The sequence below is a fragment of the Rhinolophus sinicus genome, chromosome 14 (assembly GCF_057876585.1).
Source record: "Rhinolophus sinicus isolate RSI-liver-muscle chromosome 14, RSI-T2T, whole genome shotgun sequence".
Lineage (NCBI taxonomy): Eukaryota > Metazoa > Chordata > Mammalia > Chiroptera > Rhinolophidae > Rhinolophus > Rhinolophus sinicus.
The window spans coordinates 172,671,181-172,698,379 of NC_142514.1; the positions used below are offsets into that span (position 1 = coordinate 172,671,181).

General features: G+C 41.8%; 2 protein-coding genes across 4 annotated transcripts in view; both read left to right on the top strand.

The window, feature by feature from the left end:
• The first annotated feature begins 272 nt into the window (after positions 1–272).
• ALKBH3 (alkB homolog 3, alpha-ketoglutarate dependent dioxygenase) overlaps positions 273–27,199 on the top strand; it is a 32,695-nt gene continuing 5,768 nt past the window's right edge. Inside the window, exons 1-8 of one of the 3 annotated variants that reach the window (XM_019746441.3) lie at positions 273–395; positions 2,026–2,173; positions 2,540–2,643; positions 3,631–3,665; positions 6,011–6,058; positions 6,943–7,046; positions 8,582–8,670; positions 13,748–13,957. In XM_019746441.3, coding sequence (XP_019602000.2) covers positions 2,095–2,173; positions 2,540–2,643; positions 3,631–3,665; positions 6,011–6,058; positions 6,943–7,046; positions 8,582–8,670; positions 13,748–13,957 — 669 coding nt within the window. In that variant the 5' untranslated portion in view covers positions 273–395; positions 2,026–2,094. Of the gene's footprint in view, positions 647–2,025; positions 2,174–2,539; positions 2,644–3,630; positions 3,666–6,010; positions 6,059–6,942; positions 7,047–8,581; positions 8,671–13,747; positions 13,958–27,199 lie in introns of all 3 variants that reach the window. The other 2 variants (XM_019746439.3, XM_019746438.3) reach the window with 2 other exon arrangements.
• ACCSL (1-aminocyclopropane-1-carboxylate synthase homolog (inactive) like) overlaps positions 13,821–27,199 on the top strand; it is a 135,523-nt gene continuing 122,144 nt past the window's right edge. The window contains exon 1 of the mRNA XM_088789526.1: positions 13,821–13,957. The gene's annotated coding sequence lies outside the window, so the exon portion shown is untranslated. The remainder of the gene's footprint in view (positions 13,958–27,199) is intronic.

Below are 27,199 nucleotides of genomic sequence, written 5' to 3' on the forward strand. Positions count from 1 at the left end.
CTTGCGCTTGGACGCCTGCAGTTGGCGGGGGCCGGATATCCAGAGGGATCTCGGCCTAGGAAACACGTCTTCATTCCCACCTTCGCCATATCCCGGCTCCTCACGGGGCTCTATCGAACCCTCAATCCTTGTGTTCTCCCATTCCGGGCCACCCTTCGGCACCTTCAGAGAACCGGCCCTTTGCGAGCCGGGGACGCGGAGCTGCCCGGACCCCAGTAGAAGGCGCCGGAAGTGGCGATGGCGACGCGTGACGTAAGAGGAAGTGCCGGACGCCGCGGCCTGTAATTGGGAGTTGCTGCAGTCGGTGCCGCACTCTTACGGTTCCCCTGATTGCAGGCGGCGGAGCAAGGTCTGAGTGAACGGTTTCGAACCTGCGTGCGGGGCTCCCCGGGCAGGTGCGGCCTGCGGGGTTACCGCTGGGTGCCCGGGGCTGGGATTGTAGGAAGCGACCCTGTGGTCCCTTCCCAGGCGACCTGCGACACCTCATTCCGAGCCTCTTGGAAGAGAAGGGACTAAAGTAGGGAAAGTTGCTAACCTCGGTTGAGGATCAGTCTCTTTCACCTGTGAGGATCGTTTACTCTACAGTTCAACTCTGACAGAGGTATTGATTCCCTTTTTATAGAGGAAGAAACTGAGGTTCAAAAAGGTGAAGTCATTTGCCACAGGTCATGCACCTGGGAAGTGACAGATGTGGATTCACAGCGAGTCCTGGCCGACGCCGGAGCCTTTGCTCTTTGCACTGCTGTGGGGGTCTCACGCTTTACCTGGGTAAAGAATCCCGGTGGAGGGTAGGATTAGTTACCAGCTATTGGAACTCCACAATGCAGTAGGTCAGGAATGGGGCTCTGGCATCTTTTGTCAACCACTGTTCCCTGACGTATAACATAGCGCTTCCCTGTGAACAGAGCAATAACTATAGCAAATTGTCGTGTTAAGCTTTTAAGGCCTCAGTTGAGAAAAAAGGTCAAACAAGGGCTTCCTCTACACGTCTTGTGAAATTGGAGAGTTGGTATTTGATTCTACTATTAACTCTTGGGGCAGATGGCAGCCTCCATCATCTCCCCACCTATTGAATGAGAAGAATTACGTACTTATACCTGGGGGGATTTGTTAAACATACAGATTTCTGGGCCCAGCTCTACTGAATCAGCAGGTGTGGGGGTGGGGCCTGGGAATTGGTAGCTAAACAAGTTATGAAATAAGTTTGTTACCTTTGAGTAGCTGAGATATGAAACTTTCTTAGATAAACCCATAAAGAAATGGGTCATAGATTCAAAACATTAGGCTTGAGATATTCCTGTTCTGTTTTGTTTTATTGTTGTTGTTTTTGTTTGTTTGTAATTGCATGCTCCTGTATATGCTGTGAACTAAAATTTTACTGGCAAAAAGTGTCAAATAAGTATTAATGGCCATTTCAAATAGCAGAAGACTGGACCATAAAAAAATTTCAATGTTAATCTACCTGCCATTGATTTCCTGAGTGATTTTGAGTGAGCCATTTAACCTTGTTCTCACACACACCTGCTTAGCATCATCTCCCACAGTGCTTGTTGCAAAGACAAACACCTGTATCCATCCTGCATCAGCTCTGAGACAGGCCATGGGTGTTTTTAACAAGCTTCCAGGGACGTGTGATGCAGCCCGTGATAATGGGATATGGAAATATTCTTGGAAACCGAGTCTTAGCCTATTTCTCAGTGTCCATGTAGGTGCAGTATTAGTTTCCTTGTGTTGCTCTTGGTGACTGATAAGAGTAATGTTATTTATAATCCGGCTTTTAGAATTTCTTAACATGCACTTGCTTGTGAATGAAGTGAAAATATTATAAGATTGCAAATGGTAAACCGTCAAGCCAGCAGCCGTAAAGATTCCTTGATTGAGATGTTGTGCTGACAGAAGTTGATTTTATGTAGAAGCTCTGATTGCTATTGAGCCATCTCTTCTGCCTGAAAGGATTATAGTTGCCCCTTAATAATAAAAGTTCTCACAACTCCAACTAAAAGAATTTTTTTTTTTTTTAAACAGATAACCAATGTATGGTTTGAATCAGAAATGAGATCTGAAAGTTAAGAGCCAGAAGCCGTTTTGGTCAACATGGAGGACAAAAGACGGCGAGCCCGAGTGCAGGGAGCCTGGGCTGGCTCTGCTAAGAGCCAGGCCGTTGCTCAGCCAGGTAAGAACCTGTGGGGATCACACACGTGTGTGAATGTGGATAATTATCATCCTCTTTTATTTATATTTCTTTGGTTTATAAAGGACTCCCGTTTCAGTTGATGCTGAAGGATTATTTAAAATGTGGCTGGTAGTTTTTCTGATTTTGTTGACAGTAAGCTAAGAGTTGATCTTTACTGTTCCCCATATTTAGTCACTACTCTCACTCCTTTCAGTTGTGTGTTGAGGTCTTCGATAGACTTTACTAATTAATTTCTAGATGTCATAGGAGTCATACAAGTGGATTGTATTGTTCCCTGCTCAGTACAAGGTGATGAGAGCAGCCTTTCCCATGGTTTGATTCTATTCTCTCTCTCTCTCACTTCAGCTACCACTTCTAAGGGCCATCTCCACCAGAGAACTGGTCAGACCTGGACAAACCAGGAGCATCGTTTGTCAGACAAACAGTTTGTATTCAAAGAACCCCAGCAGGTAAATTGTTTCTCCTTCAGTAGTACCAAAGATTTGTTTGTAAAAGCGATATTATAGTAGACACTCAGATGATAACTGAATAAATTCACTAATAAAAGGAGACTTAAAGGACTGTAATATTTCTTAGTATGTCTGTGAATTCTTTGTAGTCTGCCTCTGATTTATGGGCATATATAATTCCCATGTTTTTGACAAGGAAGCTATACCATGACTAGAGGTTCGAGTTTATACCATAACTAGAGCTTGCATTGATTAAGTTCTAATGGTCCTAAAACCGCGCTGTCTCCAGTGCTATTGTAGCAGATGTCTCTGGAATTTTATTGAAATTTCGGCTACTACAATGCCTGATTTTGTACCTTTTTTTTCACTGGAGAAAAATGCAAGACACAGTGAAGATTCACTGTTGTTTTGGTTTTTTTTTAAATTTGTTTTGGTGGGAGGGAATGTTGGGGAACAGTGTGTTTCTCCAGGGCCCATCAGTTCTAAGTCAAGTGGTTGTCCTTCGGTCTAGTTGTGGGGGGCGCAGCTCACTGCTCCATGTGGGAATCAAACCAGTAACCCTGTTATTCAGAGCTCGCGCTCTAATCAACTGAGCCATCCGGCCGCCCCAAGATGCACTGTTTTTAGTAATGTGAAAAAAAGAGCTGAAAATCAGGTGTCACACTATAGTAATGATTTTATAAATAATGATTAAAACCCCTTACTTCATAGTATATCTTCTATTTTAAAAAATCTCCTGGAAAGAAGCTGCTGGCTGTTAGGAAAATGGATTAATTCTAATTTCATCATCTTTTAATACCCACTAGTAACTGTAAAGTAGTTCTAAGAAAAACAGAAGAGTTTCTGGTGCGATAGTAAGAGCTTGGATGAAAAAAGGGATAGTTTTAAATCTGATTTATTTTGATGAGAAATGAGAGGATATGGTAATCCTGCAAGTCCCTGAGAATAGCACCATTCCAAGAGTAAGATCTGCCTGTTTCCTTGCAGGTAGTACGCAGCGCTCCAGAGCCACGAGTGATTGAGTAAGTAATTTGCTGCCTTCCTCTAACTATTGCCCATGCTGAAATGGAAAGCCCTGGATCTTTCCCTAACCCTGATTTTTCCATCTGGAATTGATAACAGCCCAATTAGTGTCTTAATTTTAGCCTGAGACATTCCTATCTCAGATGTCTTTAAACCTGGTTTTTTGAGAAGCCTTTCTAAGTTTGCTGATGGTGTGGAAAATGCAACAAGATATCCGGACGTTAAACTCTGATCTCGTGTAGATCTCCTGGCCCTATTTCACTAATACGTCTATAGCTAAAATACCTCCTAGGTAAAGACAGAGGGGGATTTTTCCTGAGTCATTGAAACATGGCTCTTTGAGAAGCCTTTAGGTACCCTTTTACTAGCAATGCTTATGAAAGCTGCTAGAAAGCTAGATGATCTTATAGTCCATTTCTTAAAACCACATAATTATTCTAGAGCAATTGAATGATAGGAAACATTCCTCTTGTATTGATCTGTGTCTAAAACATTCTTTTCAAAAATTGATGAAAGATGCTTTGACTCCTCTTTTCCTGCTTTTCAATTTCTATCTGATGTCGTAGATAAGTTGCCAGTAGAAAGCATCCTTTTATTTTAGCAGTTTAGCATAATGTGTTAGATTGCTCATGAGCAGTCTGTTCAACTGTTTGGTTGTTTGCAGGTTGCTGTATATATCTTAGAAAAATTTGGAACTGACACAAATGTCATCATACTTTCAGAAAGGGTATGTTGTAGTGGGCTTGCCACTAGTAGCTATGTAACTAGTCCTTAGGTAAGTTATTGCCGTCTCTCTGGACTTTAGTTTCCTTGTCTGGAACATTAAGGATTTGGACTACATAATTACGTAAGGCCCCATCTACTAGCTCTAACAGTCTTTGATTGTGTTACACCTGATGTGACGTTGCCTCCATTTGCTGATAAAAAGAATAAACAAAATCATGAAACTTGTTACAAGGTATAGATGGGACATTCAGGCTGAAAAAATGAGCAACTGAGTTTGCAAGTCAGAGCAAAATGACAGAATTCCTTCCTACCTGACCTTACCTGGTTTGTTAATTCTGGTTATCTAGAATTAGCTAAGCTAGATTTTTTTTTTTTTAAGAGCCAGAAATGTGGCCCACATTTGAAGTGAGCCAGCATCTAAGTGTGGCCCAAAATATATCTCTTTGAAACATTGTGTTCACACTCTGGGAAGCTTTATCGGCAACTCATTTAGAAATGTACTAAATAGATCTGGCAGTAGCTCTGCCTACATTTTAGTTCAGAGGGGCTCACATTTACCTAAGAGCCCAGCTTAGAGATCGTGAACTACTAATTCATATGACAGAGTGGTGTGAAAACTGTTCCTTTATATTTAATCTTCTGGTTTTGTACTTATGCACATTTGATTAAATTCAGTAAGCTTTTATTGCTCATCTACTATGTACTGGGCACCGGAGACAGAATAATAGCCCATTACCAGCCCTGCAGGCGCTCAGTCTAGTAAATGAAGTAGATCTGTAATCAGGTAAATTGTAATCCTGTATATCGTGAAACAGTCAATTGGTGTGTAAGGTCTAGGGTAGCACAAAGGATGAGATGTTAACAGTTGGGTGAATTAAAGGTCAGGAGAAGTTTATAGAGGTGATGTTGAACTGAGATTTTGAAGGATGAATTAGATTTCCCGCTGGACCAAAGCTGGGGTGCATTAGTTTGGGGATGCTGGATGGTGGGGAGGCATTCCAGCATGTAGAAAAGCACAGGATTAGAAGCACAGCGGTACATTCAGAAGATTCCAAGCAGTAATGATTGCTGGAGGATGCTCAATCAGCGGGGACTGTCAGCAGGTGCAGCTACATCCTGGGAACCATAAATGCAATGCTGAAAAGTTGGTGGGGAGCCTTTGGCCTTTGAAGAACTTTAATCAGAGGAGGGACATCATTAGACACGTATCTGAAAGCAACAGACGCTCAGCCTCGCGATGTACTTGCAACCTGTTGAATGTGTCCCTATTTCAGAGCCTCCAAACGGGTGCTCTGTTTGGCACCCCTTTGTGTGATAGATTCCTGGATTATATCAGCTTAAATTATGGGTGAAAGATAAAGGGGTAGGATTAGAACTTGTTTTATTACAGTCTTCATCTCTGTCATGATTCTATTCCCAATGCCGTTATGATGAACCACCTTCTTGTCCCTTATCTCGGTGGCAGAAGAAGGTGGGCCTGTGTATCCCTCATTGTACATCCTCCTTGTGAGTGACTTTGGTGAGCCAGGATTTGGGGAACTCCAAAGGATAGCCCTTCCACTGGGGGAGTGTATTGTTTTGCTTGATACTAACAAGTCTGTTTTCTTTGTTTCTTTAGCAAAGAGGGTGTGTATGAAATCAGCCTGTCACCCACAGGCATATCTAGGTAAGTGACATCAATCATTGTTTTAAAGCATTTTGAAAGCATCACCTTAATGCATGAGTATACTAATTGTCGCTAGAAAATAATGATACATTTAAAACAAATGTATCAGAACTTGCATATCTGCTTAGAAGAAGTCTCTATAATTAGTCCAATGGCACTGCCATTGTTATAAACCTTTTTGGAACCTACCTTTTAAAGTAAGTTTAACAGTCACACAAGAAAACCAGTTATATTATTTTGGTCACATCTCACTGCTAACCACATATGGCTTCAGGTGAGCTTTGGCTCTTTGAAAAACATCAAATGCACTTTCAGAACATAAAGTTCAAGAGTGTGCCAGGTGCTTTCAGAGCATTTCTTAAGGATATCCAAAATGATTTTTAGCTGAGTTGGCATTGTTGAAATAAGTGTATATTCAGTGAGAGAAAAAAACCCTCATTTGGATATTTTTATTTTGATACAGCCATAAATGATTATTTTCCCTACATTGGCATAGTCTCAGAAGACTACCAGTTGTTAACACAGTGCCAGGCATTTTATTATTCTGCTTTTCACAGTGATCCTATGAGGTGGATATCCACTTCATGTTACAGATGAGAAAAACCAAGGTTCAGAGAGGTTGCCCAAACTTGCACAGCTAAGCAGGGCTGGAGTAATACTTAAACCATGTCTGTAGGAGCCCTCAGGCACCCTTTATCCTTACACATGAAAGGAATATATTTTACATCTGGAGCATCATGACCTGGGTCATATTAGGCTCTGGTTGCTGTGGGAGGTGTGGTCAGATGGTTACATCTGCACGTGAAAGGAAGCATCATCTAGATTCATTTACTCCGCTAACCGAGTCTGTGTTCTTTAGTTAATAACGGTTCTTTCTGCTCAAGGGTGCGCCTGTATCCTGGCTTTGTTGACTTGAAAGAAGCTGACAGGGTGTTGGAACAGCTTTGTCAGGATATTCCCTGGAAACAGAGGACCGGCGTCAGAGAGGGTAAGTCGTCTCTGACGTGGCAGTGCTTACCTCCTGCTCTCTCTTTCTGAAATGTTTTCTAATACCACTGCCTTTTCGCCACAGCCAGTCTTAGAGATTCAAACCCTAACTGAGATGCCGAGATTGAGTAGGATTTAGATGGTCAAAGGGGACAGAAGAAATAACAGGTGGCTCCTAGAACGTGGCAGGAGTGTGGGATGGGAGTTCAAGGGACCATGGGAAGTCCGGGCTGGCTGCACTCTGGTTGGCATCCTTATCTCCTTTTATGTGTGTTCACTACCTTTATTACTTCAGATGGTGTCAGCTTTCTTCTTTCTTCATAGAAACTTTTAGAGCTTTCGTTTTTCTAGTTCTATTTGACATGTTCTTTCGTGATCCTTCTTGTAGGCTTTTTAGTCTCTTTTTAGTTTCACTGAAAGAGTCCAATCTTCTCTTGGTTCAGCATCTGTACTCTTGCTGAACTTGAAAAGATGACCTGATTTGGAGCCTGTTCTATGTGGGCATCCACAAGCAACAGTACCTGCTATACCAGAGGTGGCCGCTGGAGGGAGTCTGTGCTCTAGCACACATTTCCTTTCTGGCACGTGAAGTGAAATTTTCTGTAAAGAAAGGCAGACTGGCTTCGTTTATGTGACTCAGACATCAGAATAGGAGTCAGCTTTTTCTCCTAACTCCCAGCCTGGCTTTTGGTGACAGACTTGGCTTTGCTGACTCTGTCATTCAAAGTAATTAATTATAAGCAAATTACAGTCAAACGATTTTCCAGACCTTGGTTTTCTGAGCTGCAAAATGAAGCTAATAATAACACCTATCTTTTAAGGTTGTTGTGATAATTAAATGAGTTAATGCATAATCAGTACTTAATAGAATGCCTGGTATATAGTAAGCCTTCAGTGAATGTTAGCTGCTTTTATTATTATTGTTCTTACTATTGTAGTGGTTGATGTCAATTGTGGGAAAAATAGCAGATCTGTGGAAAAATAGGTATCTATAACTCCCTCTCTAAATCAGTTGTACGTAAAAATCTTCTGACTAAAATCAGCTACGTGCTATGGTTGGGCAGAACACTTTTTTCTTCATTCAGAAGCAAAAGGGCTCATAACAACGGTGGCACGTTGGTAAACAGTTTATCTTGTTCCTTGTATGGATGTTGTGCCACAGATTCCTGTCAACAAGGGTTCAGACTCCATATCCTGCTTTTGAGACTCTCCTGTCTGAACTCTACTGTTGTGCAGTGTGACTCATTCACTCTCATTTATGTCACAACTGACACAAATAAGTGACACAGCCTCACCTCAGAGCCTTTGCTCAGACTGTTTGTGCCAGGGCACCTTCTCTTGTCTTCTCGCTTTTAGCGCTCACTCATTCTACTTCTGAAACCCCATGTCCTCTGTGAAGGTGGGGCTTTGGGTCCGAGCCCATCCTTTGTATTTCTCATAGCTTTTTGCACATTGCCAGGCATAGTGGTTGGCACTCATTAGGTACCCCTTAAGTAGCATTAAACCATTTCAAAGGCCCTGTATTTTCTTCCTTAGATGTAACTTACCAGCAACCAAGACTTACAGCATGGTATGGAGAACTTCCTTACACTTATTCAAGAATCACTATGGAACCAAATCCTCACGTATGTTGGAATGTTGTTGTATTATATGGTTTTATAGACTATACATTATAGATGTAGAGCACTGTAAAAGAACACTAAAACGCCTTACAGAGCTGCATGATGGTTCCTAGTTCAAAACACTCTCTGGGTTCAAACACTGAGTTTTTGTGCTTTTGATCCATAGATGAATTCTGAGGATGAGAAAAAAACTGGAACTACCGTAAAGTGGAACCAGACTCCAGGATTTCAGGAAAAGGAACCATTTCTTTTCCTAGTCTCCCCCTTTCCCAAGCTTTTCTACCTGTAGCCCTTCTGTGTATACCCGGGTACACATTTGCTGTGGGGCCAAGTCCTTGTGACTCGCCAATGAGGTCAGAATGTCTCTTTTCATTTCTCAGGCTCTTTTGCCATTTGTCTAAAAATTTGGCATTTTTCTTGTTGACTGTATATTTATTCTACGGCTGCACTTCTCAGACTTCCAACTTATCATTTCTTTGGCTTGTTTCTACTGCTTCTTTTATTTTTAAAAATTTCCATGACAGTAGACAAAGATTCTAGCATATAAATTAAACTTGTCCAGAGGATGGAGTTAAGATCCAAGAAATAGCTTTCTGCTTAGTCCCTGGAATCTTGCCTTTGGCAAATAATGTTACACTTTATGGAAAGAGACTTTGAAGAAAATGGAGTTTTGCTTACAGCATTGGGATAAACAGAATGTGACACATTTTAGAACTTCTAGTAATTTGTAATTATAAACTACCACTTTACTAAAATGAAAGCTAAAATATTGACGGCGGGAGAGTACATGGCTTTTCACATGTGGAGCTAACTGAATGTTTTGGTGTCTAAGGCTGCATTTAGAATATGATCCAGGGAAGTGTTGAGACCTTTATATCTGAGGTTGATTTGGAAAAAAAGAATTGAATTAGGTCAATCCAACATAGACTGCTGGCCATGTTTCTGTCAGAATTAGTTTACCTTCATGTCAACAGTCAGAGCAGAGAAGTTGAGGACTAAACAGGCTGTGGGGAAGTTCCTTCTCCTTTGTTCTAGTTAATCTTTCAGAACAGGATTTGTCAGATTTAGGATTACTGACATTTTGGGCTGCATAATTCTTTGTTGTTGGGGCTGTCCTGTGCGTTGTAGGCTGTTTAGCAGTATCCATGACTTCTACCCACTAGATGCCAGAAAACACCCCTTACCCCATCGTGAGGACCAAAAATGACTCCAGGCATTGCCAAACTTCTGCTGGGGGCAAAATTGCCCTAATCGAGAACCACTGCTTTATAATAAACATAAGGCATATAAGACCTAAATACGGTGGCCTTTTATGCTTGGGGGACATTTTGGCAATACTTGAAAAGAATTTTTTATAATGACAACAATCCTTTTATTAGAATGTAAGTAATATGTGTTTATTGAAAATTTAGAAACTTTAGAGAAGCATGAAAAATACTAAAATTTTGCATAATTCTTCCACCTGATGTTTTGGTTCCAGTATTTTTTTATTTTAGGCAAATATATGTAGAGAGTAAAATAAATTCTGTATACTACATTTCATTTAACTGTATCATTAGTATGTTTTAATATCACTAAATATTCTTTTCCAGCATCATATTTAATAGCTGCATAGTATTCCATAATCAGTGTGTACCAAAATTTATTCAAGCAAGCTTCTTTTGTTGGATATTAAGGTTGTCAAATTAGAATTCTTTAATTTAAATTTGGCTAGCTCATAACCTTGTGTTTATCGCTAGTAGATTTAGTTTATTTATACACCATCTTAAACAAAATCAAAGGAGATGCCCCTTTCTCAGATTTTTTAAGGGGAATTCACTAATGTGTATATGTGTGTGTTAGGGATACTTGTTTAATTTTGAAATAATTACCTCAAGCTTAAGAACCTGTAGCACTGGAGCAGATTTAATCATAGGTTATTCAACTTCTTTTAGTGTTTGTTCAAACTAAATCGTACATGAACCCAATACATGGAAATAGAAGAGTCTCTTGACCGGCTGGGCCTTTCCTTTCTCCTGCCATAATTCCAGAGGTACCTCTGTGGTACTTAGGTCTTTACAAAACACTGTTTGAAATCCACTGAATGGGTCCTTTTACTTCTGTGATTCATATTTTCTCATACTCTTTTCCTCAAATGTCTTTTAAGGATAGAATGTCTTCACCAAACAGTGAGATGACGCTGAATTTTAATTTAGACATTGAGTTCTGAGGAGTCTGTATATAGAGTGTTGGTTGGAGAGTCTAAATTAATCCTGTAGTTCATTATCCTCTTTTTTCTCCTTACTTCACCACCGAAAATAACGAAGAAAAAACTATGTACCCGCTGAGAAGCATAATGCAGACTTGGTGTGATCACAGTACTCAGTCCTTAAGCAAGTCAGGGAAGTGCTAATTAGATTCTCAGTCACATTGCAGAAAAGATAGCTCCCTCCTTTACATTCTTGTTTTTCTTGTTCAGAGTATAATTCTAGCATCTGATCTTTAGCTCCATGAAGGTAAGCTTAAAGCCATAAAAGCAATAGGAAATACAGCTTGCTAACATTATTATGGAATTTCACTTTGAAATTTATTCTCTTGAACATAGGTTAGTGTGATCATATTTCTGTTTTATTGATCTAAACTTTGTTTGTTCTTATCACATTTATTTTTTAAAAATCCTCTGGTTAGAATCTAATGCTAATATCCATAACAAGGAATCCCAGCTTGTACCATGGTTTCCCCATCACGGCAAAGCTGAATGATTCCCACATATGCTTCCTGGAGGTTTTACCTGAGAATAACCGTGGGATGTACTTAATCTTACGCTTCCCTTTGCTGCACATCCATGCCTTCGCTACCACACACAGAACGTGCACTTTGAAGGGGTTCTCCAATGCGGCAGTTCTTAATATGTAGACCCTGGAGGGGATCCACAAAATCATTTTTGGAAGTTCACAAGGGCAAACTATTTTTATAATACTAAGACTGGATGGCCTTTCCACTGTGTTGAATTTGTACTGATGGCATAAAAGTAATGGTGGATAAAAGTTAGTTTGAATAAAGACATTGTCACCAAGTGTATTCTCCACTGCCAGGCCTTCCAGTTTTTAAAAAGAATGCGGGTTTCCTTTCAGAATGTCTCTTGATGAAGCATTAAACATTAGTTTTATTTAATCTTGATCTTTGAGTACGTGCCTTTCTAATAGCTTGTTTGAGGAAAGGGAAAGTATGCATAAAGCACTCTTGCTACAAACCAAGTATGATGGTTGAGGAAAAACACTATGTGATTGTTTAAGCTGTAAGTTGAACTAGCTGCTTTTTTCATGGACCGTTTTTACTTGGAAGAACAACTGGCAGGCGAACCATAGTTTTTCAGAATTGAGTATTTGGCAAACATTTTCTCACAAATGAATGAAGTGAGTGTCAATTCAAGGGAAACAATGGACAGGATTTATTACTAATGATAAAGGTTGAATTTCAAGCAAAAATTAAAATTTTGGAAAAAGTTATCAGCACCAGGTTGTAATAAGAGCCTGACCTCTTCCCATGACTTAGCCTTTTCTGATGAGCTCAGTGGTAATGTGGATGGATATGATTTTTTTGATATTGTATAATGAAATGTGTCAACAGTCAAAAGATCTGCATAACTCATTGAACCAATATTTTCCAAATGACCAATGTTTAATGTTATGGAATCATGCAGGATCAAAAGATTCATTCAAAGTGCAAGCTGGACCAGTGGATTTAAATGTAACTGGATCTGAAAAGTTTGTTGATACAGTTTCAGATTCCACATTGCAACTAACCTTTAAGAAATCAGTGCTTGTTGAGTTTTGGTGTAATATCAAAGAATATAATTATTTGAAAAGACTACAAAATACTCCTCCCTTTTCTAACTACCTATCTGTGTGAAGACAATTTTCTTCATATACTTCAACAAAAACAACATACTGTAACAGATTGAATGCAGAAGCAGATGTGACAGTGAACTCTCTTCAATTAAGCCAGACTTTAAAGAAATTTGCAAAGCAGTGCCACTCTTCTCACCAATTTTTTTGTATGGGAAAATATAGTTAGTATTCATAAAATGATACTTTGTTAACATGTAATGGGCTTGTTTTTTAAATGAATTAACCAATAGCTTAACTTTTTTTCAGTTTTCATTTTTAATGTGGTAAATATCATAGCTGAAACCCGTATAAACAAGTTCTGTGGGGTCCTCACTAGTTTTTGAAGTATAAAGTCTGAGAACCACCGTCCTAAAGGAAGCTCTGTAAAGCACTTGAGATTTCTTGGAGGAAAGGCGTATAATTCTAACAAGAACCAATGCAAGCTATGCTGATTGTAGCTCCGAAGTACAACGTAAGGTCAGGGGTGATAGCTTCCTGTAGTATATGTAGCCAGACAGTGAGTTCCAAAGTGTAAACTATACAGATGAAGTTGGCACACAGGAGTCAGGGCTGTGGATGTGTTTAAATCTTCTGTAGTTCACAGACTGTACACTAATCAAGGCCATGCCATGATTCTATTCTGTACTAATATTAAAATAATATTAAAATATCTTTCCCCTTCAGATTCTGTTTTTGGAAACTAGCCGCTCTGGAAATATTAAATACCTTCTTAAAAAAGCAGTTCTGCCATTCACAATAAAATAGAAGTAGAATGAACACAGGGCCATCTAGCAGGAAAGTTGTTTCACTCCTCAGACTTTAGTCAGCTAAAGACAGCTGTCAGCTGTGGTGGCAAACCAGACTCTTCTGTACTCACCACCTTTCTGACTTACCAAGGTCACTGCCTGAATATACCAACTGTTGCTTCTTTTCCAGGGTCATGTATCTAACATAGACAGGATGAGATAGCTAGATAGGCCTGGTCCTCATAGCATTGTTATGTCAAATTTAGTACCTAAAAAAATTTCAGGCGTCAATTTGCTTCAAAATAGAAACAATGGGAGAGAATTAAACTACTCTTCTTGCCTTCTGTTTATTGCATACCAAGTGGCCTCTTATTACGTGCTCCTGATTATAATTTGACTGACTTGGTACTTTCTGTTTTTCCTCGTGGCCGCCACCTTGTGTCTTATGTGAACTGTTACGATCAGTGGCCTCCTGTGCTGCGCTCCCTGAAGAACCAAATTGAAGAGAACACCAGCCATACTTTCAACTCCTTGCTCTGCAATCTCTACCGAAACGAGAAGGACAGTGTGGACTGGCACAGTGACGATGAACCCTCGCTAGGGAGCTGCCCCATCATTGCTTCGCTCAGTTTGGGGGCCACACGCACTTTTGAGATGAGGAAGAAGCCCCCACCAGTGAGTATTCTCTTTGTAAACATTTTTATATTCTTCCTGCCTCCTGTTACTCTGTGAAGAAAGTAGAGCTCCTGGGTTCATATTTAGAGGATAGGAGTGTGTGTTTTATTGATAAAATGTGTTGAACTGATCGCTCACCGCATGGTTAACTTGTGGCTTCCAAAGTGCCTCTTCATTCCTTTACTTTCCTATAGACATTGTCTGCCACGTGTCAGCTCATTGTCCTGGGAGCTCATTGTCATCGGTGGAAAGGACAGACACAGTCCCTGCCCTCATGGAGACGGGATAAACAGCTATTACTAATTACTCGAAGCATTACAATTCTGATCATGCTCTGAAGGAGGACGTATAAAGGGAGGGCCCAAGCTAGTGGGGGCGAGAAGGGAAAGGAAGGAGGCTCAGAGAAGAGGCTCCTGAAGATTTTCCGTGTTCTCTGCAGTGTTGCCACTTTTTCGTGAGGAAGCATTCCATGCCTCCTCACTGCCTTCTCTGCCTTCTCGTGAAATACTGATGAATCTGTAGTTCTTTCAGAGACAGGAAATTGAAGCCAGATTGTCAGAGGTGGTGGTCTGTCCAAGTTCAAGTTCAGAAGCACTGACTAAACTGACTGTATAATCACTTCAGTTTTCCATCCTCGCTCTTACATGACATGACATTTGAGGGCCACAGGCTGTTAATTTTTTAAGTCAAAAAGTATAGAACCTTAGGACTAAGATAGATAGAAAGATAGTAGGAACTAAGAAAAAAGCAAACCTCGACCAAATTATTGTATTTCCAGGGCTTGTATCTTTTTCTAACCGAGGTTCCCAATCATTCAGTTTGTAACATTAAACCAGACAGTCAGTGTGGAAGGCCTGTAAGGCTGTGTCTTGAATATGACTTAATCCAGATCACGTAATTATTAGTTAGTCCAGCGCTCATGTCTGTTCTTCATCACATATACTTCTCTGAGAGCAATTAATGGACTGGGCTGTTTTCCTGACATGTATTTGGGTTTCCAAGCACAGGATTTTGAAGCATAATGTGTTATTTTTCATTTATGTCATTTAAACACCTTTTGTTGGTTTAGATTTGCTTTGCTTTATTTACACAGAACCTGTGGTCTCTGTTAGTGTGGGATTGTCAGTTACTGAGTGAACCTGCTCCCTGAGCTCTTGGAGTAGGGTTCACAGTTTCGCTGGCAGTCAGCCTTCTCCTGTGCCCGGGAGTACCACTCGGGAAGCAGACTACCCACCCTTTGCCGTATCCTTTTTAGGTCTGGTTGTGCTTTGAATATGCAGGCTTTCACTCCGTTAAATCCCAAGTTCACACATGTGACGAATTCGTCCTGCCCTTAGTAAGACTTGTGCTATATGAATAGCAGAGAAACACCACATCTCATTTTTAAGTTCAGACCCTCTTCTCCAGCCAGGTATGTGGAACCCCAACTACACGCTAGGTCCTGGGGGCTGAGGCTGTGGTGAATGAGTAAGGTGCCGTCATCTTTCTCCTCCGGCAGCCCCTGACCTGACACGTGCCTTCCTCCTGGAGTCATCCTTCCATTCTCTGACTGGCAAATAAGCTGTAGTACATCTCGGATAATCTTGACTATAATCCTAGTCTCTAGTCCTTCCCAGTTATTTGCTTTGTTGCCTACTGTTTCTTTACACACGTATACATACCACCCGCTTTTTAAAAAAAACAAAACAACTTTTTTGGGCTTATTTATAGATTTGAAGCTTAAGAATTCCCAAAGCATGCTTTCTGGATAATTAATTTTACTCTATAAACAGTTTCCAACTAGTACTAAGCATTACAGTGTTCTGGTGCCCAGGATACACCCCATCCTTTTCCCCTCCAGGGAGCTGAAGGTCTTCCTTTTCTCACATAAAAACATCATTCATGGTGATCAGAGCTGTTTCTTAGTAGTGTCCTTCAGTTACGTTACAGCTCAGTGCATGGATGGAGAATGTAACTATCTCACAGCATTGTTTCTCAGGGCTGCCATTTGGAACAAAATCTGTTTAAGAGGGACGCTGCTTGTACTGAAGCTCTGTTTTCTCAAGGCTTCCTGGCCTGGAGTGAACATGAGTGAAAGAAAATATAGGCTGTGAAACACTAAAAATGGGGTAAAGTCCCTTTACTTATCTGCCAATAGCAAGGGAATCTGCACTATAACTGTGGTAGATAATTCGATAAAGTTACAGCTCTAATAAGTAAGAAAATTTGAGATCTTGAAACAATGTTGGCTGAGGAAAGAGATTGGGGGAGAAATACAAATATGTCGGTGTCGCAGGTTATTGACTCGAATTGTTTTGGCTTCCTGTATAGTCTTAACTATGGTTGAGTTGGATGCAATTGTTTATTCCTTCAATTCTGGCATTTAAGATGGGGAAGTTGAATGTTAATATATTTGAAAATATAAGCATGAATAAGTGAATACAGTTTAAAAATGAATTTTTTCCCCAAAACTTGTAAGTTCCATCCTTGGGTAAAGAGTACCCACGTTTGAACTTTTTGAAAGACTCCTTCAAGTTTCTTTAACAGATAAAGATCTGGGGCTCTGCAAATCTACCTAAACTAGAAGTTCAGAAGCCTTTTTTTGAGTTGACAGCCTTGGAAATGTGTCTTAGAGTACGTCACCTTCATCTTGTTATAATGATCCCTTTTCTGAAGGAGTGAAAAGGAATGGTTATTGTAGGTCTGTCTCTACTTTCCTTTCTAAACTCTGGTGATAGCTCTGAGAACATGATTCATACAGCCCTACGTAAAGCATAAATTAAAAAGCATAAATTCAATTAGTCTTCTGTGTGGGATTTGTAGGAGTCTGACTTTCTGTAACTCAGGGACCTATCTCGGTATATACCATTGTAAGTTGTGATTTTCCTGTCTGTCACCAAGACATTCCGAGTGTGCTAGAGGTTGTGGGAGAGAATCTTTCAAAATCTAGTTAGTTTTAACCTGTCAGAAGGAAAACTGATACCTTTTGGGTTGAGTCACATTTTCTCATCTGAAACTGACAGAGAAAAATCATGAGATTTCCTGCACTTAATTCAAGTAATGCAGTGTTTTAAGACAAAAAAAAGCATCTGTTTTGGGCCACTTTCAAAGAGAATTAGAAGGTTGTTGTGGGTTTTTTTTGCATTCAAACTCCTCCACCCCTGCAGCAGCTGTTTGTTTTGGTCTGGCACCTTAAGCAGATCTCTGTAGCTGCTGATCTGAAAGCTGCCCCAGTTCCACACATTGCATTCCTAACCATTTCCCCCTGTGCTGAGATGGTGAGGAGATCTTTGTTTCTCCAGCATCAGTGTCCCTCTGATTCATGCAGTTGGCTCAGTCAGCTTCATGCGTGCATCGTCCCCAGGACTAGACATGTCACTTCTCCAAGATGCCAGTCCTTTTTCACTGTCGTCTGGTCCCAGTCTGTCAACTCCTCATTCATTTTTATTTCAAATTACCATTTTCTTTAATGATAATGAGGTACTTGGAAGCACAGTAGACTTGCCTGATCTTGCTCTTCTATTCAATTCTATTCAAGTCGACTTGCCCTATCCCTTCTTTTGTCATTTCCATTAAAGACTGAGTGAATGGCACCATGTCTATCTTCCGGCCAATGTCAGGATACACTGTCTTAAGACAAAAGTAAAGCTTACCAAATATACCTCAGCAGACATTTTTTAGAAACCAAGAACCTTTTGTAAACTACCAAGCTGGGCTTGTTCAAGCTTTTCTATACTCCTTGTCCCAAACCCAGTCGTACTTTTCAGACTGTGTCGTGTCCTTGTTGTAAAGATTAGTCTGGTTCTTTTCCCAGCCAGCTTTGATTCTATACTGAAAAACAAGCCAGAAGAGGAACTACAAAAGCTATTTGGCAGGCTGCTATTTCTTTGTCGGTTACCATGGAAACAGTGATGGCTGAATTGGGGTGTTATTAGATAATAGCAGGAAGTTTGGGATGCACTGGCGATTGAGATGCCAAAAGCCTTGTTTTTCTAGCCAATTACTCCTGGGTAAGCTCTGTCCTTTATCTGCTGGATCCTGAGAATGGGAGGGGCTTCTCTCCACCTCGAGCTGATTGAGTGGAAGCAAGTTGGGCATTCTCTAACCACTCCCCTCTCTAGCACCTTCTGAAGGATGTCAACCCTGTTCATCTCACCACTTCTCGTAGTGGAGGCTCTGAGAGCTCCCACAGGATTGGCGCTCCCAGTGCTTCCTTGCTAATTGCTTTTTTACACACTGCTGGGAAGAGTGGAGCACAGAAAGGTCAGTTTGATCATAAATACTGACATCGTTCTAGAACTTTAGAAGACATGAGGCTAATGATATAATACTGACTGGCTTACCTTTGAAAATTGGGTAAACCATGTGTAGTAGTTCCTGGAGTCGTGCCGACCTCCACGTGAGCCAGCGCCTGCCCCCACTGTTGCTAGGCCGGTCATCCGTACTCACTAGTCCATCTCCCGGTTCTAGCATCTTCCTGAGAAATGTTAATACCTGAAAGAAATGGTTGATAACCATTGTCTTTTTAATACATACCCTAATGAAATTTAGAAAATCAGATTTTGTTTCCTGTTTCTATCACTGATGTTGGTAAAAAGCACTTACATGCCTCATTTGTACTTGTTCCTTTTTTGTAAATGGGGCTGATAGTTGGTAGCTATGATGGGAGTAATAGAAAAGCTTTCCCAGGAAAGACACTAGGAACGTTGCGTAGTAATCAGTGAATTCTTAAGTGTTATAAATGGTGGATGTCATGGTGACTTCAAATGTGGAAATTGAAAAAGGAAATGAATAGCAGTGCAGCTAAACTGTACGATTCCCTTGGCCTGTGAAATGGCATTCATTGAGGGAGTAGAGGGGAGACTTGGGGAGAGTAAAGTGGCTTGGGGATCAGGAATGGTGATTGAGTTTTTGAGCTCTTATCTCTGGGTCATTTATAAATGGTTTGGAGAGGCTGAGTGAGTGAGTGAGTAGTGAATATGTGCATGTTTAAGTGGGTAAAGATAAGTAGCCCTGGCAGGGCTTCATTACCTCCAGGCTTGACATCCTTTGGGAAGTTGGAATCATTTGCTTCCTTGGGGCCTTGTCTCAGGCGAGAATCCATGCCCTGACTGCCATTGGGTATAACTAATTTTTGCAAAGAGCCCTCCAGTTTTGTATGGCTGGTGACAGTACTTTAGTCTTAGGAGAACAGCCTTTTCCAAAGTGATTTGTCGTGTTTGTGTTTGTCATGATTGGACGTGGGGGTCTGCTTACAAACTTGACTTTTTTAGACCATATCCCGATGGTAGGGTATTTTCCTCTCCCATTTGCTATACTCATAAGAACTAGTTCTAAGCCTTCTTGTGATGTTTTTCATCTTTCGCAAGTCACATGCTCATGGTGCATGACTGCTTAGCTGCGTCAGAAAAGAGCTTGGTGAGTTTGAGGAAGAAGGAGGAGGCCCCATGCTGGAGGAGAGTGGGCAAGGGAGGAGAGTAGCAGGGGAGGCGATGGGGAAAGTGGGCCGGGCCAGATGCAGAGACTCATGAGCCTGAGGAAGGAGCGGCTTTTACTTTAAGCACGTCAAGGAGCCATTGCAGTGTGTTAAGCAGAAGTGTAACATGATCTGATTGATGATTTTACATGGTCAGTTGCTACTATGTGGAGCCTGGACCAGAAAGGGGCAAGCGGGGAAGCCAGCCGACCAGTTAGGAGGTTGTTACACCTTGTGTTACCTGGGATCAAGGCAGAGAAGGACAGAGGTGGATGGAGCTCAGAGGAGCAGGGATTTTTAAAAGGGGCCTGGGAATGGTGGTCTGAAAGAGTTCCTGAGGAGTGTTGCTTGTCTCCGAGCTCCACTGGATATGAGAGACATGCTCACCTTCCACGTGAGAAAGTTTCAGGGAATTTGGAATCTTCTGGAGACAGGTAGGTTTTAATTAGGACAAGGAAGTGTAGAGGGGACCTTCAGAGCACATGAGGCTGAGGATTTAGGGGTATTTGCTTGTTACTGGATGGGAATTTCAAAGGACACTGTGGACGGGTGCCTGAGGAGGAGTGGGGAGGGGTTATGTCTGTCAGGCTATGTCCAGCGCGGTTTGAGAAGGAGTGTTCTGGAATTGATGGGTGACTGCAGCATCTGTGCTTTTGCTGGTGATTGGCATCAACAGCATGTCAGGAATGGTGGAGTTTATTCTCATAAGCTCTTAGAGGAAGGAGAGCATTTGTTTTTGGTGCTACAGCCTTAGGTGAAAGCTCCTTCAAGATACCCGTCCCTTTAAGTTGCATTTCTTGGAAATACTATACTGCCCAGAATGGAATCTTCATCAGTCAAGCTCTTCTGATTTCAAATTCACATTCAATATAGCTAGAATGTCTAGGACAGTGAGTATAAAGCCAAGTTCGTTTTTGCTTAAATTCAGCAACTTCTCATCTCTCTCCCACCCCCAGTACTGTATCAACAACAAATCTGAACAGCAAACACCCCAGCAGGTGTGTCACACTAAACTTCGTCATCCTTGAACGTGTCCAGGCCCGGAGGAAAGGTGGGAGTCCTCATGCTGGGCTATCTGCTGGGCTGAGCTTTAGATGGCTGCAGAAAGAGCCTCGGCTGCGGGGGACGGCTGCCCAGACCTCCCGGGCCCTCTTCTGGGAGCGAGTGAGGCGCGGATGAGACCGGCCTTCGTGCGCTGAGAGCCCTGGGTGGCTGGGATAGGGCGACGGACTGCACTTGCCGCTCCCTTATGCTTCGTGTTCTTACCTCCCCGGAACCAAATCAATGCCAACAATCAGGGCAGAGTGTCACAAAAACCCAAAGGTGGTACTTGTATGTGGCAAGGAAGTGTAAAGCCGTTTTGAACAGATAACCTCAGAGATTTCAAATCCATGCGTTTCCAGCCAGCCTCCTACGTTAGCAGATCTTATTTCAGAAACAGCGGCTTCTGTTTTTAAAGTAATGTATTTCAGATCGATGCTGAGGATGTCATTTAAAGTGTGTTTTGAGTCAGCAGAACAACAGTAGAGATGACTTTGGAGGGTCCTAGCTTTATTGTCTCTCCATAATTTCCATAACTAGTATGTTTTTTTGGTCAGATTTCAAAACTACATTAACCACTGCGGACAAAGTCCAGCTGTGTTCCTGTATCGGCGCTGTAGGAACAGCTTTGCAGTCCAAATATAGCAGCGAGTGTAGATGATCCGCGAAGCAGCCAGATTCTCAAGGGCAAGGCAACACCACAATTGGAGGGCGGGGGGACCTGAAAAGAAATGATTTTAAAATGGGGAGACTGTTATCCTAGTCGTAAGTTGGGAGATAGGGCAAGCAAAGGGACAGGTGGCCTCAGCAGGTTCCGTAGCTGGAGTGCAGGCCAGCATTCAGTTTTCCAGCATCATTTCAGCCTGCGAAAAAGCCTTCACCGTTCTTCTCAAGCAACTCTCCGTAGGTATGATTCTTGGACCACACAGCCGGGGAACTTCTATTGTGTCTGTTACCATCTGGAGGAAACCCTTTGCTTGACCCTGCGGACATTCTGAGTAACAGCTTGGTGTTTTCTTGATTTTGAAGCATGACGCCTGGAATAAGTTATCTCTGTCTGCAGTTTCCCTTTCCTCACAGCCTCACTCACTCTTGAAAGACCTCTCTAGATGCATGCCCACCACTCTGCTGGCGTATGGATACCGCTGACAGAGCAAACACACCGGCCTGGTCTCAGTCACCATTCTCTTGTACTATTGGTCAGCACATCCATCACCTCTCTGCTGAAACCCAACCATCTACTAGCTGCCTTTTCTTTCTCCTTTTGGCGTCTGAAATACTCTTATCTTAGTTATTCTCATACTTTCCTCACTGCCACTTCGCTACCTCCTTTGAGGTTTTTTTCACTTTTTTACCTTTAACCCCTTAAACATGGATGTTCAAGATTATCTTTGATTCTGTTATCTTTGTCTGCATTGTTGTTTGGAGGTTATAAACTGGCACTAGATTGTAAACACCATATGGTCAGGGACCGTTTCTGTCTTATCGTTATGGCCCCAGCATTTAGCACCGTGTGTGTGTGTGTGTGTGTGTGTGTGTGTGTGTGTGTGTGTGTGTTTGTAAGTATAAGTATCTTTTGAAGGAGTTTATAAGTTTATAAATAAGGGCTCATTTGTTCTTACGGCTTTAGCCACTCCTTTGGTGGGATGAGTTCTGAATCTCTTATTTCCAGCTTTGACTTTTATCTCAAGTTCCAGTCATCACTTTGTACGTCTTCATGATGAGACATTTCCACTTACAACAGCACATGTGACTTCTAACCTGAAACTGTAAAATCAGCTCTATTATTCTCTCAGAGAAACCGTAATTCCACTTGCTGATAAGTCCATTTATGTTCTTATCTCACTATTCTCTTGGTCAGTTTAAAAATACAAGTTATTTTCAGTTCTTTACTGTTCTCTTATTTTAATTGTTTCAATCCCTAAATTATCTCAGTTCTTTCTTAGAGTGTCCGAAGACCTCATCACGCTCACAGCTGCAGGCTTCATCCTAGGCTCTTTTTACCACGTGTCTAAAACTAAAATGACTTTTTTTCTACCCTGATGTCCTTCATTCCAGTCTTTTCTCCCTCAGTTTTGTCTTGATACCCAGATGTCAGATATTTTCAGAACGAGTTCTGGAGTTCTCATTCTCTGTGTGTGTGTGTCTCCTTCCCCCTCCCTCCCCACCCCCAAACATTGATTGAGCACCTGTGATGTAAGAGGTCCTATGCTCACTCTGGGGAACATGACAAATATGGGCCCTGCCCTCATGATGGGGGGGTGGGGTCACAGGAGCAAGGTATAATCAAATGAACAGAGAGAAATAATTGTTCCGAGATCTGAATTTGGATTTTAAGTACAGTGGGAATGAGGTGGTGACATGATCTGGTTTATATTTTAAAAGATCACTCTGGCTACTGTATGAAAAATAATTTGGGGAGAGGCAAGAGTAGGAAACTAAGGAAAAGATGGTTCCAGTATCTTCAGTGGGAGATGCTGCTTTGGACTAAGATGGTGGTAGTGGGGATGAGAGGTGAATGAATTTGAGGTATGTGTTTGAGGGTGAACCAACAGCACTTGCCAGTAGTAATTTAGACGTGAGGACAGGAATCAAGACTGACTCCCAGGTTTCTGGCTTGAGCAGCTGGTGGTGTAGGTGCTGTTCACTCAGGTGAAGGAGGAGCAGGGGTGCCTTTGAAACCACATGCCTTTGATTGTGGCCTGTTGAAGGCGGATTTGTGGAGGGAGTCAGTTCCGTCTGCATGCAGGGTGAGAGGCCTGAGACTCAAACGTGAAATAGGCCGCTGGCTAATTAAGTCTGGGGTCAGAGTTCACTTGGGAATTGTTAGCAATAATAGTAACGTGATGATGGTAAATACCAAGTGCATAGTGCTGGCTCTGTTCTGAGTGCTTTACATGTAATCCTCCAATAATCGTATGAAGTTGGTACTGCCGTCTCCCCATCGTGCAGACGAGCTGGATGCAGCGCAGTGTTGAATCATTTGGCCAACAGGGCTCGTAACTACTTGTTGAATTGCACTGAAGCTAATAATGTAGGTATTAGGTAAAGCTATGGAATTGCACATTATCATTTGGGCAAGACAACAGAGAAAGAGGAGCCGAGAGCCAAGAGTGAGCTCACTGCTTTCCTCACTTTTCCAACTCAGAAGGCTTTATTTGTTCCTCCTGGGCCAAAAGATAAAATGTAGACCCCATAGCCAGACTGTCAAATCTTCACATAATCTATGCCCAACCTTCTTTGGTCTCTTACTGTGCCCTGTACGATTGCACCGTTTTACTAAATTATCTCTTTGCTCCTTTGGCATGCTGTCCACCTTCCAGTTAACTTCAGTCCTGTGTGGGCCTTGATGGCCCACTGTAGCCGTGAAGCCTCCCTTGATGCCTCCAATGCAGACACCAGTCAAGGGTTTGCTGTGAGCTTGGGAAATGAGAAACAGGTAGCAGGCTTCCACTTTGCTCATTTGTGTTTTGTTTTTAAAAGCATCTTCGTAGTAAAAAAGATGGAACATTTTTTAGATAAATAGCTCATCTAAGGGATCAGAGATGACGTGGGAAACTGAATGTCTCGCTGTTGACTCAGATCATTCATTTAGAAGCACATTTTGCTTTCAGCGGCCTTTTCTGATTCCGTTGGGGTCACTCAGATGAAGAATATGATTCTTGAAGATGAAGTAGCATTAGTGTCCTGCTATTTCTATCAGGCACTACCATGGGGAATGGCAAAGGGGGAATCAAAGAAGCCCAGCGGATGACGACTGGCTTTGCTTGAGCGTTTACCAGCCAGAGAGGATGACAGACACGGTCATAGGAGGAGAAGACGTGTGATGGGTCCGTCAGCAGCCCAGCTGGGCAGCTCCTGAGCTGAATCCGGTCCTCAGCCTTATTTTGTTTATATTACCCAGTGTTTTAAAAGAAACTGAATTAGCTGCCAAAACGTATAATTCAGGAGCTTTCACATAAAAATCCCACTTACCAGCTTCCCTGGAAAATCCAGACCAGGCCCCGCTGGGGGACTGAGCTGGAGCTGCAGAGCCACTGCACTCTGGTGCTCCATGGTCGCCACTCCCGCTGTGGTACCCGAGGCCCACACCCCTCGTTTGTGCTGCTTGCTGGTGTTCGTGACCTTGCAGTGCAGTCAGGGAGCCGTGTGATTAGGACAGGCGCTATTACAGGACTTCAGACGGAACAGAGGTCGCTTCAGAGCGCACAGTATAGTGGGAAGTATACAGGCTTTGGAGCCAGGCAAAGGTAAATTCAAGTGCTAGGCCTGCATGCTTCCTGCCGGACTGTCGCCTTAGAAACGTACTTTCCCTCCTTTGCTTAAGATGAAATGGATACTGTCACCTCCCTTAAGGGGTGGTAGTGAGGATTAGCAGTGAGGTAGTATAGTACCTAACATGACTGCCCCTGAGCGGCGTGAACCATGGTTGATCCTGTCCAAAAGTCCAGCAGGATGCCTTGGTTTAAGTAGCTGGAAATTGTTATAAAAAGAAGCCTGAAAAAAATAAAAAAAAGAAATCAAACTGCAGGCAGATTAAAGAGTTAAATATGAAAAATGTAAACTCCTTTTTTTTTTTTTTAACTGAAAGGAAATGCAGTTGTATATTTAACTTTCCTCAGGATGGGAAAAGACTTTCTAAGCATAAAAACTGTGGAGAAGAGCCAAAGAAAGGCCAGTAGAGTTGACTCAAATTTTTTTAGCTACTCTGTTAAATATAAACACAGTTAGAAGGCAACAGCAAATGAAAAATATTTGCTGAAAGTATGACAGACAAAGGGAAAATATCTTACTATCTATGGTTGCAGATCAGTAAGAAAAAGGTGTCAATATCCTGTAAAACAGCAGACAAAGGACATGAACAGAGAGATCATAACAGAAGAAATGCATACAGCAACTAGGCATGTAAAGATTATTGAACTGGGTTATTAATAAAGAACTCCATGTTTGAAGAATGAGTTGCCTTTTCTCCCTAAATTTTTTCATCATTGTCAGTTGATAATGTTCAGTGTTGGTGATGTGGCCAGAAGATAGGTACTATGATATTGTTCTGATGGAAGCATAAATTGCCACAACCTTCTCAAGAAGGCAGTTTAGTAGTGAAATTAAAGTGCCCTAAAGTTCATACCCTTGGATCCAATAATTCCATGTTTAGGAATATATCCTAGAAATAGACTCAAGTGTTCTGCCCAAGACCTGCTTGCAGTAGCTTTTTCTTTCTTTCTCTTTCCTTTCCTTTTTTTTTAAATAGTGCTGCTATATTAAAATCTCAGTCTCCAACCATGCCTACCTCACTGCTATATCCGTGATACTAGCACAGTGCCTGACACAAACAGGTGGTCAAAAAGTGTTTGCGAATTTAAAGGAGGAAGAATATGTTCATACAAAGGAATATCACATAGCTTTACTTTTCAAAGACAGAGAAATTTTTAAGACAGAAAAACACTCACAATAGAATGTTATGATGAAGAGTCCATGGTTGTATATGTAGAATAGTCCCTGTATGTGTGCTGTATGAATTCTGGATGATTGGATGAAAAGCAGGTTTTATATTTTCTTGGTGCTTAGCCCATCATCCAGCACATACTTATTGATATGGGTGATAATAGGCACTGAGCATATTTTGATAGGGCAGGACAACATACGACGTCTGCCAATTAAGTTCGCGAACTCACCACCATGCACTTACATTGGCAGCACTGTACAAACAGCTTGGTAAGGTCTGATAACCTTGGTATATCAGTGTCTCACAGCTGTGCTCCTGTCGACGTGTGGAGGTGTCTTGCTGAGTGGCGTTCATTATTGTGTGTTTTTGTGCGCTGTCACGAGAATGTCTGAGCTTGAATTAGAGCAACGAACAAACATTAAATTTCTTGTTAAACTTGGCAAGAGTGGAAGTGAAATCAAGGACATGTTAGTCCAACTTGATGGGGATAATGCCTTGAAGAAAATGTCAGTGTACAAGTGGACTAAACGTTTTTCTGAAGGGAGGGAACACGTCACTGATGAAGAGAGGTTAGGGTGGCCAGTAACGAGCAGAACTGACGAAAACATTGCAAAAATCCGTGGAATTGTGCATCAAAATCCTCGGCTGACTGTGAGAAGCATAGCAGACCAAGTAAACATCGATAGAGAAACAAGAAAATCTTAACTGAAAATGTTGGCATGAGAAAGGTGTGTGCAAAAATGGTCCCGAAGGAGCTCAGCAATGAACAAAAGAAAGGAGAGTCAAAGTTTGCCAAGACCTTTTGGAGAGGCAAGATGATGTTTTGGGCTGTGTTATCACTGGTGTTGAAACATGGGTGTACCAATACAACCTTGAAACAAAACATTAAGAAGTCGATGGAAGTCAGCCAGTTCTCCATGACAAAAAAGTTCCGTCTATCCAAATCCAAGAGTCAAAACACTGTTGCTAACCTTTTTTTGATATCAGAAGGACTATTCATTATGAATTTGTACGAACTGGACAAACAGTTAACCAAGTTTGCTATTTGGAAGTGCTGAAAAGGCTGCATGGAAAAGTTAGATGAAAGCGACCTGAACTTTTCACCAACAGTTCATGGCTCTTGCATCACGACAGTGCACCAGCTCACACGGCACAGTCTGTGAGTAGTTTTTAGCCAGTAAACAAATCACTGTATTGGAACACCCTCCCTACTCACCTGATCTGGCCCCCAATGACTTCTTTCTTTACCCAAAGATAAAGGCAATATTGAAAGGAAGGCATTTTGATGACATTCAGGACA